The 12,259-nt window shown below is 49.7% G+C and overlaps 1 protein-coding gene across 6 annotated transcripts in view; it reads left to right on the top strand.

Annotated features, from left to right (window-relative positions):
* The window catches only part of LOC109922413 (lipoma-preferred partner homolog), a 26,545-nt gene extending 14,292 nt beyond the window's left edge, over positions 1-12,253 (top strand). For 4 of the 6 annotated variants that reach the window (XM_048620240.1, XM_048620239.1, XM_020522454.2 and 1 more), the window contains exons 3-10: positions 870-1,027; positions 3,074-3,193; positions 3,773-4,552; positions 7,017-7,137; positions 7,794-7,963; positions 9,623-9,801; positions 11,011-11,131; positions 11,944-12,253. In XM_048620240.1, coding sequence (XP_048476197.1) covers positions 870-1,027; positions 3,074-3,193; positions 3,773-4,552; positions 7,017-7,137; positions 7,794-7,963; positions 9,623-9,801; positions 11,011-11,131; positions 11,944-12,075 — 1,781 coding nt within the window. In that variant the 3' untranslated portion in view covers positions 12,076-12,253. Of the gene's footprint in view, positions 1-869; positions 1,028-3,073; positions 3,194-3,772; positions 4,553-7,016; positions 7,138-7,793; positions 7,964-9,622; positions 9,802-11,010; positions 11,132-11,943 lie in introns of those variants that run through there. The other 2 variants (XM_048620241.1, XM_048620242.1) reach the window with 2 other exon arrangements.
* The last annotated feature ends 6 nt before the right edge of the window (positions 12,254-12,259 follow it).

Here is a 12,259-nt window from a genome sequence, read left to right as displayed (position 1 = left end):
TGCAGTTATACAGGGCATTGGTGAGGCTGTACTTGGAATATTGTGTGCAGTTTTGGCCTCTTTATCTGAGAAGGATGTTCTTGCTCTCGAGAGAGTGCAGCGAAGGCTTCCCAAATTGATTGCTGGGATGCAGTTCTGGCGAATCGGAGAGCTTGAGTTGGTTAAGATTGTGTTCACTGGAGCTTCGAAGAGTGAGGAGGGATCTAATAGAAACCTGTAAAATTCTAACAGCTCTAGACAGATTAGATACAGGAAGGCCATCCCAGATGGTGAGGGAGTCCAGAACCAGGGGTCATAGTTTAAGGATAAGGAATAAACTTTTTCAGACTGAGATAAGGAGAAATTTCTTCACCCAGAGTGGAAATCCTGCGGAATTCGCTGTCACAGCAAGTGGTTGAGGCCAAAACATTGTGTTTTCAAGGAGGAGGTAGATGTGGCTCTTACAGCTAAATGGATCAAGGGGTATGAGGGGACTAGGGTATTGAGTTAGATGGTCATAACGAGTGGCAGAGCAGGCTTGAATGGTCAAATGGCCTGTTCCTATCTTCTGTGTTTCTATGAAAGCTGCTTTTCCTGTTGTCATGGGCCAATATTTATTCCTCAACCAATACAGTTAATTATCACATTTTGTGGGAGTGTGATCTCTATATTACAATGGTGGCTGGGGTTTGGGGGGTTTTTGAGCAGTTGTCTTGTGCCTAGAGAATAAGAAACGTGTCCCACACACAGGCTCTCGCACCACAAACAGATGCCCACACATGTACATACGTACCCATGTGCCATACATACTTGCATGCCCCAAACACAGCCCACAACTGCATGGCCACGGGTAACACTCTGATAATCACACTCCAGGTCTTTTCCGACAGGACTTGAATCGCAGACGTCTGCTGAAGGCTCTGGCTCGTTCCAGCCCTTGTCGACCATGTCCGCTGAGCATCGCTACCCCTCGGGGTCAGGCGCCAGGGAGGAGAGGAGTCCCATGTCCTGGAGCCAGGCACAGCCACAGGTACCCCACGAGATGCAGGTGAGGATCCCAGTGTGGAGAGGCACCTGATTCCACATGGTCACCTTCCACCGGAGGCAGTGCGACAGGGCGACAACAGGGCTGTTTGTCTATGGTCGGTGGTGCAGACTGAATTATTACAGCGTGTGCGTTAGATGTTAGAAAATCACTATATTTAAACAGAGTCCATGTCAACATTTTTTTAGTGAGAGCTTTATTTCAGTTAACCACATGCCTTAAAACTCACCCCCACTGATTAGTGGCTCCCCATATTTATAAAACAAATTCACACCTAATTAATCCTTACTTAACATATCCATCACTTGTTCTCTCATTCCATTAGGTCCTGAGGATCCATTCAGACTACACTGGGGACGAACTGTGTGCACATCAAGGAGGGATAGCCATTTTTAACAACTAAAATCTATTTGTCAGTATCTGTGGAGAGAAAGCAGAGTTAACGTTTTGGGCCTGGTGATCCAGTGACAGTAATTGTTGGTTCTGAAGAAGGGTCACCGATCCCAAAATGTTAACTCTGCTTTCTCTCCGCAGATGTGGCCAGACCTGCTGAATTTCTTCAGCAATTTCTGTTTTTATTTTGGATTTCCAGCATCCACGGTGCTTCAGTTTTTTTTTAAACTGTTACTGATTGAGCCTTCTTGTGAATATCACTGTGTTTATGATCCTCAGTACAGACAGTCTTTATTAAAACTAATGGAGCACCATTTTTACACAGGAACAAATAATTCCAGGAAGATTTTGGGAGCAGGAGGAGGTCTTTCAGACCCTTGAGCCTGTTCTGTCATTCAGTTTGAATGTGGCTGATCTGAATCTAACTTCCTTGGTTTTGTATCCTTAATCCCAACAAAAATCTCATTCTCAGTCTTGAATTGGCACTCTTCACCACCGCCCCCCCACCACCACCACCACCAGGCTCCCAACCACATCATCTCTCTGTGTGAGGAAGTGCAATCCTCAAATTCCAAAAGTGTTTGTCAGCAACTAAGGCCATAAACCCATTTTGTATGTCTTTTTAAAAGCTTTGGAGATATCTCCTCCCAAAATTATTTGCTTAGTCAGCAACCCCAGCAAATAATTGGCAGTTGTCTTTCACTTTCAAGTCCCAAGAAGTCAAAAAGCCCTGCAACATAGTAATGTCCAAACAGCTCCATATTTCAATTTGCATAAACCACAAAGCTATGTTCCCTGAAGGAAGTACCGCACTGTCACTGTCACTTTTGTGTGGGACCAGGTCTCTGTCTTCCCAGGTTTATGCAAAAATATTGAGTGGTCACTATTTTGTAGAAGGGTCAGTCAGGGATTAAGGTAAGCCCCCCGACCAGTGTCCTGGGCTTTGAATTTATCCCTGAAACGACATCACCAAAAATTGTTATGTGGGTCATTATCATTTTGCTGTTGGCAGGAGCTTGCTGTGCACAAAATGGCCACCCCGTTTCCTGCAGTATAACAGTGACCACACTTACAAAGAAACATCATTCCCTGTGAATTGCCTCAGGCTGTCTTGAGGTAGCAAAAGGCATTTTTGAAATGCAAGTCAGATAGTAAGAACCACCGATGCTGGAGCCAGAGATAACACACAGTGTAGAGCTGGATGAACACAGCAGGCCAGGGAGCATCAGAGGAGCAGGAAAGCTGACATTTCGGGTCGGGACCCTTCTTCAGAAATGGGGGAGGGTGTAGGGACCTCTGAAGTAAATAGAGAGAGGAGGGAAGGTAGGTGGGATGGTGATAGGTGAGTGCAGGTAGGGAGTGGTGAAACGTCAGCTTTCCTGCTCCTCTGATGCTGCCTGGCCTGCTGTGTTCCTCCAGCTCCACACTGTGTGTTATCTTTGAAATGCAAGTCCCTTGCATTAGAGGAGAGGAAAAATTTGGGGAGCTGAGGAGTTGTGAGATAAGAGCAGGGTCCATTGGTTGGGTGTTAACTGAATGATAGCTCAACTGACCCTGTGCAGGGTCAATAGATACCTTTCCCAGCCCCAGCCCCAGCCCCAGCCCAGTTAGTTTCTACACCAGGAGACATCTCTTTAGCCCCGTCTTGTTTTACAGACAAGGCCCGTGGAGAAGCCTGTGAATCGCCCCTCGAGTATCGACGCTGAGATTGACTCATTGACCAGCATGTTGGCTGATATGGAGAATAACTCGCCGTTCCAACCCCGGCCAAGGCAGGTGAGAGGGCAGTAGCCGGGAGGCCAGAGTCTGTGGGAGCGGCTGACGAGGCCGTTGGCTCAGTGTGGGTCACCAAGTCACGAGGGTCAGAGAGGGGCACTGTGACAACGGGAGACAGGTGGAGAGAATGTGGCGAGGTCAGCCCTGGTTGACAGGTAAGAACAGAAGTGTCAGGCGTCCTGTTGACTCTCAGAGTTGGCTGTGACGGAGCTGGATCAGTGTCAGGGACTCTCCGCATGAAAATAAAGGGCAACTGAGTGACAGGACACCAGCCTCTGTGGGGTTATTTGAACAGGGATACCAGGTCAGTGAGGACCGTAGGATAACCGGGTTGACGGGGGTGGGGGGGGCACTGGGTCAACCTGATCTAAGGTTAACAGGGTTATGGTCTTTGGAACTTGCGGGTTAATGGGATCATAAGGTCAAAGTGCCCTTAGGATCATAGGTTATGGCGAACGGCTGTCACAGAGTTTCTAGGTTCATGAGGCTGATGTGACTTCGGACTGTAACTGTTATTCACTAATTGGGATGTAATTATTTTTCTTAAGCCTCAAGCTCTTTATTTTTTTCTTTTTGCAGAATTACGACAGCAGCGTTGCTCCAGGCATGACTCCCTATCCTTCCCAACCGGCCAACATTCCACCCAAACAACTGCCCGCGTACAAACCCATGGCTGAGCCGCCTGTTAGCATGGCAGCCAAGGCGCCAGGGCAGCCTGAAGCCTTCTCCAGCTCCAGGCCAGTTGCCTACGGCAGCGCCTCCCACCCTCCAGCCTACAGCACCTCGGCGCACCCTGGGTTCTACAACACCGCCTCCGCGCCCCAGGCTGCGGCCTACACTCCGGCCTCCGCCCCCAGGCCGTACCCTCAGCCCGTGGCAGCTTCCTACACGACGGCCTCGACGTCCACGGGCCCCACCTTCAACGTGCAGGTCAAAGTGGCTCAGCCGGTGCCCAGTTACACGCAGCCTGGTCGCCAGGCTGAGCAAGCCTATGGGCCCCCCCCACCACGACAGGTCTCCCCACCCTACTTCCAACAGCACCCCGAGCCGGCCTACCGAGCCCCCCAGCACAGGTACCCTGAGCTGTCGTATGCTTCAGTCCCCGAGCCCCCGCAAGCCTCTCCCAACTGGTATCCGCCCGCCCACTTTGGGGGATCCCCCAGCCTCCCAGACACGTCCTACGGGCCAGAGGGAATGTACGGGAACGCCAGGAAACCAGAGCACTCCCTCTACGGAGGAGGCTCCAAGTTGGCAGGCCAGCCATACCAGCCGCCAGCCAATAAGAAGGGCAGTTACAGTGAGGAGCTGCCCCCTCCGCCCCCACCACCTCCGCCAACCACCACCAGTCACCACCTGAAGGTAAGACCAGGTCCACCCGCTGTTCTCGTTGTTTAAAAAAAAAAATCTTTAAAGTGCTTCACAGCAGCCATTGTCAAGAGAGGTTTGACTCCGTTGCACAAAGTTGATATTAGGGCAGGTGACCAAAAACCTGGTCAGAGGTCAGCTTAAAGAGCATCGAAAAGAAGGAGAGAGAGAAGAGGAGAGGTTTAGGGAGGAAATTCCAGCCATCTGGACCCAGGCAGCTGAAGGCACCGCCACCAATATGGAGCGATGGGAATCGGGGAATGCTCAAAGGCTGGAATTGAAGGAGGTGACCGAGATAGGAAGGGGGTGTGGGGGCTGGAGGAGGTGACAGACATAGGGAGGAGTATAGGGGCTGGAGGAGGTTACAGAGATGGGGAGGGGTTTAGGAGCTGGGGGAGGGTACAGAGATAGGGAGGCGTTTAGGAGCTGGGGGAGGGTACAGATATGGGGAAGGGTGTAGGGGGCAGGAGGAGGTCATATGGATGCAGGGAAGGTGGTAAATGATAACCGGGATACAAGCAGCAGAGATTTGAATGAGCTTCAGTTTGTGTTGGATACAGATTTGTGCTTGCTCTACCAATGGCTATCGACCTTGCTGGAAGCTGTATATGATGAGTTGAGAGTTTTGCTGGCAAGTCTGATGGTGTTGGATGTAGTGATCAGGGTCAGGCACAGGTTGAAAAGGTTTAGCAAAAGAACTCTGGGGTAGATGAGAATTTTTGTTGGTGTGCTGAGTTGTTTTGGTCTGGAAAGAGCTGCATGAAAATGTGGTGAAAGCAGAATCAATGGGAGGGCTCAAAAGCGATTTGGGGAATTATTTAAACGGGGAAAAGAAATTGTATAGCTACAGAGGAAAGGAGCCAGGTTACAGTTAATTCAAGAGCTCTTTCAAAATGGCAAGTACAGATAGGATGGGCCAAATGGTCTCTTCCTATGCTATACAGTTTAGTTCTCAAATTGGCTTGTATTGCCCACAGGAAAGGTCACAAGTTGTTGGGTTATTTAACCACATGGGCTGTGGGTCTGGAGTCACCTGTGGCGCAGAAAGGTAAGGTTCTTGGTCATGGCTGATCAGTCGGTTTTTGAAATTCCACATTCCCGGTATGCGCTCCCATAACCTCGGATCCCTCTGCGCTACAAGAATCTATCCACCTCGGTCTTTAAAAGTATTCAGTGACCCCTATCTTCACCTCCTTCTGAGGCAGAGAGTTCCAAAGCCAAACAACCCTCTGAGAGGGGATAAAAAATTCTTCTCCTCCGCCCTGAAGGCCCAATGGTTTCTTTCGTAAACCAGATGAATTTTTACACAAATGTGAGGGTGGGATCCAGAACTTGGAGCAGAGCCTTAAAATCCAAGCCCAGGCTGTTCAGGGGTGAAGTCAGGAAGCACTCCCTCATGCAAAAGGGAGGTGAAGTCTGGAACTCTTTTTCTCTACTGCCCCCACCCCCACCCCAACCAAAAGAAAGAGGGTGGAATGAACAGAGTTGGCAAAGAGAGATGTTGATGTAGTGATGATGTCGCTGGATGGGTGGGCCATGGGGGAGGCGATGGCCTAGTGGTATTATCTCTGGACTGTTAATCCAGAGACCCAGATAATGTTCTGGGGAGGATTTTCTGATGAAGGGTCTAGGCCCGAAACGTCAGCTTTTCTGCTCCTATGATGCTGCTTGGCCTGCTGTGTTCATCCAGCCCTGCACCTTGTTGTCTCTAATGTTCTGGGGACCCAGGTTCCAATCTTGCAAATGGTGGAATTTGAATTCAATAGATATCTGGAATTAAGAATCTAACGATGACCGTGAATCCATTGTCGATTGTCGGGAAAAATCCATCTGGTTCACTTTAGGGAAGGAAACTGCCATCCTTACCTGGTCTGGCCTACATGTGACTCCTGACCCACAGCAATATGGTTGACTCTTAGCTGCCCTCTGGGCAATTAGGGATGGGCAATAAATGCTACCTAGCCAGGGACGCCCTCATCTCATGAATGAATAAAGAAAAAAACATCCAGAAGCCTAGCCTAGAGCTCAACTACATCAATCAATCAATATATTTATGCAGAAGTATTCTGGAATAGAAAAGTACTTCTTGGTAATGGTGAACTGTTGGCGATTGCCATGAAAGCCCGTTGCTGCGCTGATGTCTTTTACCCGGCCTGGCCTCCACAGTCAGCGTGGTTGTTCCTTAACAAACCCTCAGCCTTGTAAGCCATTCAGTTCAGGGGCAGTCCATGATGTTCCAGCCAGCAGTGCTCATGTCCCGTTGAATGGATGAAAGGAACGAGTTAGATCGATGTTGATGGTGAGAAAGCGGTGGGGCTGAGCGGTGTGGGGATTAAGTCAAGGCACGCGTCCGTGCACCGGAGCGAGGCAATAGAATAGGACTCACTGTGCCTTTTAAATAAGAGAGGCTGCTTCCAAATATGTCTGTTCACGTTGGCAATGTCTCTCCTGACCTTAGGCACCTTGCCGACCTCCTGCAGGGGGTCAGGCACAAGTCAGCCGGCCAGAGGAAGAGCTCGATCAGATCACCAAGAAACTGGTCCATGACATGAACAATCCACCAACTGAGGAGTACTTTGGTGAGTGTCCCACGTATGGCGGGGGGAAGGAAGGTGGATGTATATCACACGCTGTCCCAGCCCTGGGTCGGGAAATCAGGATAAACTGTCTCCAGCAACAGAAGGGTCGGGAACCAGAGGGACACACAATGAATGAGGGGAAGAAGTTTCAAAAGGGAGTGGATAAATATTGATGGGAGAGAAATTTACAAGGGCGGTGGGGATAAGGGATGAGGGTGGGTGTGGCCTGCATTGGATAGTTATAGAGGGGCCAGTACAGGCTGAATGGTCTAAATAGTCCCCTTCAGTGCTGTAATGTCCTTGTTTCTAGCTGAGATTGCTAGAAACAGAAATTGCTGGCGGGACTCAGCAGGTCTGGCAGCATCTGTGGGGTGAAAGCAGAGTTAACGTTTCGAGTCCGGTGACTCTACATAAGAACCCAGTCAGAGCTTGAGGCTGATCAGTTCAGGAATGACTTGGATAGTGCTTAACCACTGAGACAACATAGTGGTGAAGGAATCAACTGTTTACATATCCCCTTCCTCGTCCCCATCCCACCCTCCAGCCTTTCTGGGGTTAAAGCAAACACGAGCTCGTTACCTGGTTGGTCAGTCAGTTATAAGGGATTGCTTCTTTCTGTTGTGGCTGGCGGCTCTGAGCCTTGTTTCCATTGGCAGGGCGCTGTGCTCGCTGTGGGGAGAACGTGGTAGGAGACGGTACCGGCTGCATTGCCATGGACCAAGTCTTCCATGTCGAGTGTTTTACCTGCTTGACCTGCTGCTGCCGGCTGAGGGGCCAGCCCTTCTATGCTATCGACAAGAAATCTTACTGCGAGTCCTGTTACATCGTAAGTAGCACGCGGGCGGTTATGGGCAGCACAATGGCTCAGGGGTTAGCGCTGCTGCCTCACGGTGCCAGGGACCTGGATTCAATTCCACCCTCGGTCAACTGTCTGTGTGGAGTTTGCACGTTCTCCCCGTGTCTGTGTGGGTTTCCTCTGGGTGCTCTGGTTTACTCCCACAGTCCAAAGGTGTGCAGGTTAGGGTGGATTGTCCATGCTAAATTGTCCCATAGTGTCCAGGGATGTGCAGGTTAGGGTGGATTGGCCGTGCTAAATTGTCCCATAGTGCCCAGGGATATGGGGGTTAGGGTGGATTGGCCGTGCTAAATTGCCCCATAGTGCCCAGGGATGTGCGGGTTAGGGTGAATTGGCCATAGTATATTGTCCCATAGTGCCCAGGGATGTGCGGGTTAGGGTGGATTGGCCGTGCTAAATTGTCCCGTAGTGCCCAGGGAAAATGCAGGGTTACACGGATAGGGTAGGGGGATGGGTTTGTGTGGGATGCTGTTCAGAGGGGCAGTATGGACCCGTTGGGCTGAATGGCCTGTTTCCCCCCCTGTAGGGATTCTACGATCGTATGGAACTCACAGCCGGTTACGATCCACAAACTGCAGAACAGCTACTATGTACGTAGCAATCTGTGTATTGCAAGGCATGTATCATGCAGCCAGTTACAATGCACACAGTGCATGGATGGCTACGATGCACATAACACACTATTGGTTATGACCTATTTGCATGCAGCCAGCTATGATGAAATGCCGTCTTTTACAACATGTGTGGCACAGAGCTGGTTACGATGTGCACAGAGCCACAGTCACAACGGCCAAACACCGGCCAATAGTGACCTCCAGAGGCTGCTATTCATTACTACCACTGTCTGCTTCTTCCAGCAGCGCAGCCAAACAGTCATCACATTGTAAATGAGGACCGGGGATTTTATGCTGGTTGACAAGAGTATCAATACCAGACCCCTCTCCTGTTGTGACAGTGAAACACAGGAAACATGGGTGCAAAAATAAATAAAAATGATCCAGATCTGAAGAAGGGTCTAGGCCCGAAACGTCAGCCTTCCTGCTCCTCTGATGCTGCTTGGCCTGCTGTGTTCATCCAGCTCTGCACCTTGTTATCTCATGATCTAGATCATTATCGTTTTGCTGTTTGTGGGAGCTTGCTGTGTACAGGTGCTTTCTGCCATTACAGCAACAACTACACTTCCATAAGTACCTCATTCCAAAGTGCTAAGGTGGTGGCTGACCCAATTTTGTTCTTGTTGATCAATGCTTAGTCAAGTACTTTCTTGGCAGTGCTCTGGAACATGGGCCTGAGCTAGTGTTTGTGAGATCTTGCTGTGCCATCCCTTTGTCGTGTGGCGCACCGTCAGTTCCAGTCTGACTGGGCTCTCTCTGAGGGGTGGTTACATGGGCCTGTGGGGCCGTGGTGAGTTAAGATGTAGCGGCAGCCAGCAATAAGGGATTATGTTATACCGGTGAGAGTGGCAGCTGGAGGGAAGGATGGGGGGCGGTGGAGGGAGTGGTGTGTGGGGAGAACGGGAACAGAAGGAGAGGAGGGAATGACAATCTGGGAACTGTAGCCTTGCAGTGAATACACACAGAAACGTCTGGCTGGCTGGATGTGACTGTGTTCTTTTGTCTTCCTGTACAGAACACTCTGGAACAGTGTTCGGTTTGCTCCAAAGCCATCATGGACAGGATCCTGCGAGCCATGGGCCGTGCCTATCACCCCCAGTGCTTCACCTGTGTCGTTTGTCACCGGTGTCTGGATGGGATCCCATTCACTGTGGATGCTACCAGCCAGATCCACTGCATTGAGGACTTCCACATGTACGTTACCCCGTGTTATGGAGAGTAAAGATCCCTCTACTGTTTTAAACTGAAAGTAAAGTTTCCTTGACACTCTTTCCCCATCAAACACTCCCATGACAAGTACAGCATACTGTTAGATACAGATTAAAGCACCCTGTACTCTGTTAAACTGAAAGTAAAACTTCCCTCCACACTTCCCTTCCCCCCATCAAACGCTCACACAAGAGATACAACACAGGATTAGACACTGAGTAAAGGACTCTCTGCCCTTTTAAACTGAAAGTAAAACTTCCCTCCACATTGCCCCCATTAAGTGCTTCCAGGGCAGATACAGATTAGAGCTCTTACTACTCTTTCAAAGTGTAAGTAAAACTTCCCCTATTCTGTCCCCATTAGACACTCAAAGGACAGGTACAACACCGGGTTAGAGACACTGTCCCCATCAAAACCTCCCGGGACAGGTACAACACCGGGTTAGAGACACTGTCCCCATCAAAACCTCCGGGGACAGGTACAACACCGGGTTAGAGACACTGTCCCCATCAAAACCTCCCGGGACAGGTACGACACTGGGTTAGATACACTTTCCCCATGAAAACCTACCAGGAAAGGTAAAACATGAGATTGGAGAGATGGTCACTGAAATTAAAAGGCCTCATTGACCTGCCCAATCTTTCCATAGAATCCAGCAGCTGGGAGGCCATTTCACCCAGCCTGTCCAGGCTGACTCTTTCAAGGAGCTGTTCAATTTAAACCACTGCTTCCCCCAACTTAAACCTGTATTTTACCTACTGAGTGTCTATTTTCTTTCCTTGATAAGTATTCATCTGATTCCCTTTAGAAAGTTCCATTTGAATCTGCCTCCATTGCTCTTTGGGGAAGTGTGTTCCATATCGCAGCAACTCACCTTGGACCTTCAGCACTGACCCTCTGACAGTGCCCACTCCCTCACTTGACCCTCCGACAGCGCGGCGCTGACCCTCCGACAGCGCGGCGCTCCCTCGGCGCTGACCCTCTGACAGTGTGGTGCTCCCTTTGTTCTAACAGTATAAGATATCTGAAATCTCTAGTGTGGGATTCAAACCAGATGATATTTTCCCTCCTTTCACTACCAGATTTATTGATGATAATCTTTTAATTACTAGCCTTTGTTTTGATCTGCCGTGTCGATGCCTTTTCCTCTGTGAAGCCTTCAGCTGAGCAATGGTCTGATTTTGTCTTGAGCAGGAAGTTTGCCCCTCGCTGCTCTGTTTGTGCCAAGCCCATCATGCCTGAAGCAGGCCAGGAGGAGACAGTGAGGATTGTGGCTCTTGATCGCAGCTTCCATGTGAACTGTTACAAGTGTGAGGTGAGAACGCGCTGTGATTCTTAAGGGCACAGACTTGACTTGTGTCCTGTTGAGTGTAGAAAATGTAAGGGGTGTTCTGACTGAGGGGATTAAGGGATTCGATTGGGAGAAACCATTTCAGGTAGTGGCTGGTACGCTCCCTAAACAAGGTTAAAGTTTGAGCCAGGCCATTCAGGAATGATGTCAGGAAGCATCTCCTCACACATTGAAATGTTTAAGATCCTGAGGTGGATACTGAGACGATGGCTCCTCTTGACTAGAAAATCGAGAACGAGGGGCCACTGTTTAATAGTTAAGGGTCAACCATTTAGTACAGAGATAAAGTTAAATGTTTTCTCACAGAGGGCGGTGAGTCTGTCGTGAAAAGGTGAATACTTTTAAGGCTAATGGGGATAGATTCTTGGCGAAGACTGTCGGGGGGAGGGTGTGTGAGGGGAAGTGGCGCTGAGGCCACAGTCATGTCAGACATGATCTTATTAATGGCGGAGAAAATACAAGGGCTGAATGGCTGACTCTGCTACTGACCCCGTATGTGCCAAACAGCAGGAAACTCTGGAACGCTGCTCTCCACTCCCACAAGTATCTGTTGAGGCTGGGTGAATGAATTGGAAGCTGACAGTTTTATGAGCTAAGAGGCATTAAGGGAAACGGGGCTCAGATATAAATCAGCCAATGAATAATGAACAGCATTGCGGGGCTGCCTACTGCAGAGAGTCGTGAAAGGCAACATAGGGATTCACATTCTGTATCTGAAATGCCTCCAAACCATTCATCCATCTGACTCTTTTTCCACGTGTTATTGACCTCCACAGGATTGTGGATTTATCCTGTCGTCGGAGGGCGAGGGCTGTGGCTGCTATCCACTGGATGGTCACATCTTGTGCAAGACCTGCAGCTCACGGCGCATTCAGGATCTCTCTGCGAAAATTACCACCGACTGTTGACAGCCCTGCTCGCTGTCCTCGCCTCTCCCGCCAGCATCTGCGGGATCGAAAGGCGTATCAAGAGAGAAATATGGAGGCTGAGCAAGAGACAGTCTGTGCGTGTGTGAGAGAGAGAGAGAGCGCCTGAGTGTATGTAAGAGAGAGAGAGTCTGAGAGCCTGTGCGTGTGTGAGAGAGAGAGTCTG

The sequence above is a fragment of the Rhincodon typus genome, chromosome 45 (assembly GCF_021869965.1).
Source record: "Rhincodon typus isolate 14 chromosome 45, sRhiTyp1.1, whole genome shotgun sequence".
In the NCBI taxonomy this organism is placed as follows: domain Eukaryota; kingdom Metazoa; phylum Chordata; class Chondrichthyes; order Orectolobiformes; family Rhincodontidae; genus Rhincodon; species Rhincodon typus.
This window is presented reverse-complemented; position numbering and strand designations above follow the sequence as displayed.